At 34.0% G+C, this 8959-nt stretch overlaps 1 protein-coding gene across 1 annotated transcript in view; it reads left to right on the top strand.

Annotated features, from left to right (window-relative positions):
• The window catches only part of LOC106877154 (uncharacterized), a 128285-nt gene extending 119512 nt beyond the window's left edge, over positions 1-8773 (top strand). Inside the window, exons 16-18 of the mRNA XM_052971497.1 lie at positions 568-663; positions 3244-3330; positions 4435-8773. Coding sequence (XP_052827457.1) covers positions 568-663; positions 3244-3330; positions 4435-4473 — 222 coding nt within the window. The 3' untranslated portion in view covers positions 4474-8773. The remainder of the gene's footprint in view (positions 1-567; positions 664-3243; positions 3331-4434) is intronic.
• Positions 8774-8959: the final 186 nt, after the last annotated feature.

An 8959-nucleotide genomic window follows, 5' to 3' on the forward strand; every position in this document is an offset into this window, starting at 1 on the left:
TCTTCCACGGGTTCCCTCAACTGTTAGGGTGTGGCACTTTTTCACGCAGCTATCCTCATCCATTCTCACCACATGTCCATACCAGCGCAATCGTCTCTCTTGCACACCACAACTGATGCTTCTAATGTTCAGCTTTTCTCTCAAGATACTTACACTCTGACGGGTATTCACATTGACATTACACATCCAACGGAGCATACTGGCTTCATTCCTTGCGAGCTTACGTATGTCCTCAGCAGTTACAGCCCATGTTTCACTGCCATGTAGCATGGCTGTTCGTACGCATGCGTCATACAGTCTATAGTGAGTTATATTTCCCTGGGCAAGATGATGAAGTGTATAAATATATAGTTAATTATATTTACCTGCCTTTGTTTTCCTTGTTGACTTGGATTTTGTTTCAAGATAAACTTATTTTGTTTGTAGGACCAATTTATGTTGGTGTAGTTTGTATTTCAAACTAAGAAGAAGACTGATGCGAATGACTTTATTTTTCACTTTATGAAAAATTACTTTACTTTCAGAGCATGTATGTAAATATAATGTGTGTATATCTTTTTCTTTCAGGAATTCATGATAGGCAAAACAGCTGCTATGTATGTTGGCTCCTATCATAGCTTATATCATTTCAAGTACCACATCTATGAAAGGTGCTTAGCAAAGGTATAAAGTATTAGAAATTTTTATTTTTTGCAATATAAAGTATTCTCTGCTTTAATTTTTTGGCTTGAAACAATTTTATCCTTTTATAATTCTAGCTTGTTAGTTTTATACCCCATTGAGTACCTCCTAAACAGAAAACTATGTTCCAGTTGTTGATGTCGGATATTAGTTTATTTTAAACCGACCTACTCGACAGGCAGCCAACTGAATGATTAGGAACATTTTATAAGTCTACTCTCTAAAACGTTCAGTTAGAGTCAGTCCTTTTATATGGAGCAACAGCCTGGATGCTTACCAGCAAACTAGAATCCGAGCTACATGGAATTTACACCCAAATGTTGAGAACAGTCTTAAACATATCTTGGAGAACTCATCCCACCAAAAAACAGCTGTAGATCAGATTGGAGCCTGGTGCGGCCTCTTGGCTTGCCAGTCCCCAGTCAAACCGTCAGGCCTATCCCAGCATGGAAAGCAGACATTAAACAGATGAGCCAGTAGACAGTAGACAGTAGACAGTAGACAGTAGACAGATGAGCCAGTAGACAGTTGAGGTCAAACTGTGAGAGCATTTAGTTTTATAATTGATTCTGTATTGGAGTATTGCATTGTTATTGTGCAAATGGTTATAATAAGATAACCAACTTTTGTTACATTGCTTTTTATATTTGATACTGTGATATATTGTTATACACACCCACACATCACATATCGTCACTGACAATATAACAGGAACTAACTTATTTAAAATGGTTGACATAAACTTACAACCTGTTGCCTGAGTTAGTACCGGTTCACCTGCTAACTGATAGGCTGATTAGATCATCATCATCATTGTTTAACATCCGTTTTCCATGCTGGCATGGGTTAGATGGTTTGACTGGGGACTGGTAAGCCAGGAGGCTGCACCAGGCTCCAATCTGATCTGGCAGAGTTTCTACAGCCTGGTGCACTTCCTAATGCCAACCACTCCGAGAGTGTAGTGGGTGCTTTTTATGTGCTACCAGCATAGAAGCCAGTCAGGCAGCACTGGCATTGGCTGCATTCTGATGGTGCTCTTTACGTGCTACCGGGCAGTTGGCGAGGGGGACTGGCATCGACCATGTTCGGATGGTGCTTTTTACGTGCCACCAGCATGGGAAGCCAGTCAGGCAGCACTGGCAATGACCCATGCATGAATGGTGCTTATTACGTGCCACCAGCACAAGAGCCAGTCAGGTGGCACTGGCATTGGCCACAACTACAATTTCCATTTTTGGTTGTGATTTGATTTTTGATTTTACTTGACTGAATAAGTTTCCTCAAGCATGGCATGTCACCCAATGATTCAAAGATACTTTTTAAATGGGCTGGTTATGCATCAATGCAACCTAGTTGCTTGATTAGCAAAATCCCCGTTGTCCTGGGGTTAATAGGGTTTGGGTTAGAAACAGGAATTTTAAACCTTTAGTTATTGTAGTTCTCAGTAATGTTCAACTGGTTTTGTAGGACAAAGATATTTTTTATTTATTGCTGTATGAAGGTAGTCTTTGAAACATGTTTTATCAAAAGCTTCTTAAATAAACTTAAAAACAGGTGCATCATAACATTAAAATAGCACAAAATACTGGAATTTATGTTTTAACAAAACGGCAGAATGTAATAAATTCACACATAAACTCACACAATCAAAATTTGTCTCTCACCTTACAGGTAAATTAAAATTACAGACCATAAATAGACAAATAAATGAAATAAAAAAAAAATTGAGAGCAAGGTTTATTTGGAAATATATATTTTATAAAATTAAAGATGCAGGAGTGGCTGTGTGGTAAGAAACTTGCTTCCCAACCACATGGGTCTGGGTTCAGTCCCATAGGGCATCTTGGCGAAGTGTCTTATATAGCTTCGGGCCAACCTTGTGAGTAGATTTGGTAGACGGAAACTGAAAGAAGCTTGTGTGTGTGTGTTTTTGTGTCAGTGTCTGTCTCCCCCATCACCACTTGACAACTGGTGTTGGTGTGTTTGTGTCCTATGACTTAACGGTTCGGCAATTCCACTCACAAGGCTTTGGTGGGCCCAAGGCTATAGTAGAAGACAGTTGCCCAAGGTGCCATGCAGTGGGAATGAACCCGGAATCATGTGGTTGGTAAGCAAGCTACTTACCACACAGCCACTCATTGGTACAGTTCTTTTTGGTGGGGTGGAGTGACAAATATCAAGTTTTGCTTTTCTCTCTAAGGTTATATTTTTGGGGGAGGTAAATAAACTTCCATCGGTTATCCTGTAGCTTTGAGATTTTGATGAAGCAACTGTTGAATGTTAGAATGATATTGTAGGGCTGGTGTGAGAGGCCAGATCTGGCTGGTTTGAACATAAAAGAGGCAGAATATTTGGGCCACCAGATATGGTTGGTTTAAATGCTAAAGGGTTAAGTTGTTTCTGACAGTATAAGCCACAGAAAATTTCAGATTGGTTTGTATGAAAGGGTTAAGCTTGACCCCTGTAGGATAACAAGGCTTAACACTAGTTTCTGATGCTTCTTTCTGTCTCAATTTTTGGTTTTCCTTTGCTTAATAAACTACTCTTCCGTTTCATTAACAGATAAATATTATCAAAGAAAGTGGCAATTATTTGGACAATTCTGAAGTTATCAATCAGTGTCTCCAAAACAGAGCTTGGATCCTCAAGGTATTTCAAACCAAACTACCCCTTTTTTTCTATATTTTTGTTATTTAATTTCTTGAAGGTACTAAGCTAGCAGAATCATTACCATGCCAGACCAAAAGTGTTTAGTGGAGTTTTATTGCAGCTTTATGTTCTGAGTTCAAATACTGCTGTGGTCAACTTTGCCTTTCATTTGTTAAGGGTTGATAAAATAAGTACCAGTCAAACACTGGGGTCGATGTAATTGACTTCCCCTTCTCTCTAAAATTGCTGGCCTTTTACCCAAATTAGAAAAGATTAGCTAATTCCTTAGAACATTCTAGTGTAATATACAATAAGAGATATTTATTAATTTTGTTGTTATTGTGGATTGGCAGAACCGTTGCCACCATCCGAAAGTGATCAATGCCAGGCCCGCCTGACTGGCTCCTCATCATTCAATATCCGTTTCCCATGCTGGTATGGGTTAGATGACTCGACTGGAGCTGGCAAGGTCAGGGGTTGCACCAGATCCTATTGTCTGTTTTGGCTTGGTTCCTACAGTTGGACGCCCATCCTAACACCAATCACTGTACAGAGTGTACTGGGTGCTTTTTACGTGGCACCATCAAAGGAAATGTTAAATCAACTCTGCTCAGACACCCAACCATTGAGATTCAAACATTGTTTAACATTCAAATTGCTCTATCAAAATGTAACACTTATTTTTGGAGCTTTAAGGTTTTGATGATGTGATTGTATATATTTTTAGAATGACATTGTGGGGTATGTGTAAGAGGCCAGATCTAGTAGGTTTGAACATAGAACAGTCAGAATATTTGCATCAGATATGGCCAGTTGAAATGCTAAAGGGTTAATGATTTTTGTAACCATATCAAGATTAATAACTATTACATAAATTGAATATGGTTCCAAAAGAATATTTAACTGCAAGCCGGTGGAATTAAGCTCAAACTCCTTCATAGGTTTGCCATTTTAGGTTGTTAGATACCCAGATTCTGTATGATTCATATATGAAACAATCCACTTCTTCAAATTAACTTAAATCTTTTGAATTAATTAACATCGTTATCTGTTACTATCTTGTTAATTTTCTTTTTGTTTTTTGTTTTTTGTTTTTTTGTTTAGCTCTTTGAAGATTTGAAGACTTTGCTTGAAAAGACATGAAATTTTCTTCTTTCACTAGATAAATATACTTGCCAAGTGTAAAGTTGGTATGTGCCACTGCCAATGTAGACCAGAGTTGTGCTATGTAAAACAGAGGAAAAGCAGCAACTGATTTTTTTTTTTTCTTTTTTTTTTATAATCTTCCTAACAACAACAGCTACTATAACTACATTAAAAGGATTTGCTGCAGGTGCTGCTGCTTTTAGATACCCTTCTAGTGGACCACAATTTTTTTCTCCTCACCTTATTGAAGAAAACAACACAACTGTGATGTTATATGTCAACACTCAAATAACAAGACAAAAATGTGATTTTTAAAAAAAATATCTTTTACTATCACTTTCTCATAAACTATTTTTTAAGCTTGTATACCTATAAAAGCAGTCCTCAATACATTTTGTTAATAAGCGATCTTTTATTTTCTGCCAGTTCTAGAACATTCTATCTCATTTACACTACATTCTTCACACCTACTTAAAGATCCTCTACAAAGGTTCTGTTTCTTTAATTCATGCCATATCTTTTCTGAATCTCCTCAGAACTGACGTGTAACTACAAATTAACACAAATCACCAGAATATTAAGACATGTCTAAATCAGTTTCTACACTAATTAGATATTAATTTTATAGTTGAATTTTAAAAAAATATTTGATTCAATTTTTTTTTTTTTTTTTTTTTTTTTCATTACTGTAAAACTTTTATCTCATAAAAAATTCAAAACACGTTTGACTGTTATCGCATTAACCATATATTGATCTGTTTGCTTGATCAAGATTCAAGATCAATAAAAAATCTAATTAAGATGTCACCAGATAGTATTTCTGATCAAAGTACAAATCATTAAAGTAGATCCAATATTATATCTATTTCTTAGGTTATCATGTCTACTAAATCAAACATAACAATGATCTAAACACTGAATCATTATTCTAATTAATTAGAATCGTTAGGATGCCGGGCAAAGTGCTTAGCAGTATTTCGTTTGTCACTACGTTCCGAGTTCAAATTCCACTAAGGTCAACTCTGCCTTTAGTCCTTTCAAGTCTATAGATTAAGTACCAGTGAAATACTGGGGTTGATGTAATCAACTAGTCTCCTCCCCACAAATTTCAGGCCTTGTGCCTTTAGTAGGAAGGGTTATTTTTATGACATTTGTTGCCTTTTTTTTTAAAGCTATCATGGGGGTGAATGGTCCTCAGATATTTGGACATGTTTGTCTTGTCTTGTCATTGCTTGGTACCAATATTATGTATTACCGATTCAGTCTTTTACTTTCTCTTACTTATAGTAAGACAGTGGCATTTTATGTTGGAAACACTCATTATTCAGTAATTTACATTCTTAAATATAAATATGTCTGAAATATGAAAGATTAGTCAAATAGGATCAGATCAATCATCAATTTTGCTATATCTAATCATGATATTTGATATATTTAGTGATGTTATCTCATCTATTGCGTTCTTTTAGTGAAATTTTCTCAGTATTTAATTACGCCAAAATATTTTTAAAAAAAAATTTTTTTTAATAAAAATTTTAAATATATATTTATTATCTTCTAATTTACTTTGATTTGAGCTGTGTCTCTTCTTTAAATTAAAACCACAGTAAGCTCCGAGTTCCAATAGACTTTAATTTCATTTGATTGTTTCGTATGACCCCTCTCGCCCTTTAGTATTCAGATTACTCTGTCAAATGTATTGCTTATTTCTTCACATTGTTTTTCAATTAATCTTGCATTATCTCGTAGCTTTGAGAATTTCAATGTTGTGACTGTTTATTTTTAGAATGCCATTGTAGGGTAGGTGTGAGAGGCCCGATCTAGCTGGTTTGAACATAAAACAAATAGAATATTTGGGCCCGGTACAGCTGATTTAAATGCTAAATGATTGATACAATAATACCTTTAAAAAAAATGTTTTAAATTAGGGGTACTCATGATGATATTCAATCATTATTACCCCCTATTTTGATTAAATTTTAGAACGTTCCTATAGGAGAGAAATTCTTATGTATTTATTGAACATATGAGTTCTGACTAAAATTGATATAAATGCTGAGATGGACATAAATAATTTAGGAAATCTTAGTAAGGATCTTCATATCATCTGCCTGCATTTGGAATACGATTTTAGAATAAATCACATACCTAGAGGAATCATTCACAATCTCGATAACCACTCAGTATCATGTATGGTGGAACTTGCCTTCGTAGATGTAAGTCTTTCCCACATAATCTTTTTGGAGTTGTTTTTAGCATGTATTTTCTGACATTTATTTTATTGTCTTTTAACTTTGTCGAATATCAAAAGAAAGAAAAGAAACTAAGCTTTTGCATAAAGTTTACAGAATTGTTGGGTGTTTATTATTATCATTATTATTATCGTTATTATTATTACTTTAGTGTGGCAAGTTGGCCAAATCGTTAGCATGCCAGGCAAAATGCTTAACAGCGTTTCACCCATCTTTATGTTTTGAGTTCAAATTCCTCCGAGGTCAACTTTGCCTTTCATCCTTTCGGGGTTGATAAAACAAGTACCAGTTGAATGCTGAGGTCAATGTCATCAACTAGCCCTCTTCCCCAAATTTCGACCTTGAGACTTTAATAGAAGGATTATTATTATTATTATTATTATTATTTTTATTATTATTGTTATTATTAAGGCTGTGAGCTGGCAGAATCATTAGCATGCCAGGCAAAATGCTTAGCAGTATTTCGTCTGTCTTCATGTTGTGAGTTCAAATGCCACCTGGGTCAACTTTGCCTTTTATCCTTTCGGGGTCGATAAATTAAGTACCAGTTGAATACTTGGGTCGATCTAATTGACTGGGCCCCCCCTCCCCCAAAATTTCGGGCTTTGTGCCTAGAGTAGAAAAGATTATTATTATTATTATTATGATTTCAAAATTACAGTTTTGTAAAAAAAAAAAAAAAAAAATATATGTATTTTTATTCTGGTGTAAAACCGTTCAAGCATTTAGTCAACCGCGTAAGCTTATTTGTTCTTTCTTTTATATTCTTAGGCATTTATAAATAATTTAAACTCTTAGAATGAAGATTGTTCTATGACAAATGTGGGGAGGCACTGCTATCAAAAACATTGGTGTTATCGTTACTGATTGAAAATATCTTCACTAATTTTAATCCCATTGTCCACTTGTATCATTTTCTTTTTCCTTTCTTTTCATTTTTGCTAAATAAACATATTGATGAAAGTGAAACAAAAAAAAAATATTAAAGACTAAAAGATATTCTGTTAAAATAAACAAAAAAAAAATAATGATAATAATAATAAATTTTCTTCATAATGAAACTTTGACTCCATTGCAGAGCCATTTGTGTCATAGTTCTTAAACTGCTGTTGGAGTTTTACTGCATTTGTATATATACACATTGGATTTTTTTGCAAGGCAGGTTTAGCCTCTTTGCACATTTATCATTCATACCAATACTGCTCTAATGTGAGAATAAACATCAAATGGTTTCAGTCATTGAAGCTGTGAACATTTATCATACAATTCGTTTGGATAATAATAAAAGAAGAAAAAGAAACCCCAAAAAAAAAAAAAGCAAACAAACAAATAACTGGTCTGAAAAATAATTTGTATATTTAAGCATCTCTAATATTTCTCTGATTTAGCTTTACATAAAGTGTTGATTTTGACTACTTGAAGGTTTTGTGATACATACTAGCAGAAAGAAGACAAAAAAATATATATATATAATATATATCTTAGTAACAATCATCATCATCATTATTATCATCATCATCGCCATCATCATCATCATCGTCACCATTTCTAGCTTCTTTTCTCTTTCACCATCTCCCCCCTCTCCCTCCATGTTGGATTTTTGGCTCTAGAAACTTCTGTGTCATTTTGTTTCTTAATTTCTACATGTCCATAAGAAGCAAACAAACACAACAAAACAATAATTAAAAAAATATATATATATAAGTTATATTTTGTATTTTCAGTGATTGGTATGAGCTGATTTCAGACTTAAAAAAAAAAAAAAAACGAAAATGAAAAAAAAAAAATCAAAAAGACCAAAAAAAAATTAGATAAAAAAAAGAAGAAAAAATATTATTAATATTGTTGACTTATTGGTGCAGTTGGCTGAGTTCTGTTTGTAAAGGAATTTTACTTAAACTTGCTAGATCTGATAGATCATTCCAAGAAAATCTGTCTGCCTGTCGTTAATTAATAAGGGGGTAAAAAAAAAAAAATCGTTTGTCAAACTTTTCACCATAGATTTTTTTTTTTCTTTTCCTTTTATCAAATTTCATCCTGCCCCATCTGGTTTTGTGCTTCTTTTTGTTTTTATTATTATTATTATCATTATTATTATTATTAATATTACTATAATGCCATCATTATTGTTACGATTCTCATTGATCATTTTAATCATCTGTCATTGTCATCCTCGTTACCATCATTTCTTCTTCTTCTTCTTCTTCTTCTTATTATTATTATTATTATTA

Source organism: Octopus bimaculoides, chromosome 11 (genome assembly GCF_001194135.2).
Source record: "Octopus bimaculoides isolate UCB-OBI-ISO-001 chromosome 11, ASM119413v2, whole genome shotgun sequence".
Lineage (NCBI taxonomy): Eukaryota > Metazoa > Mollusca > Cephalopoda > Octopoda > Octopodidae > Octopus > Octopus bimaculoides.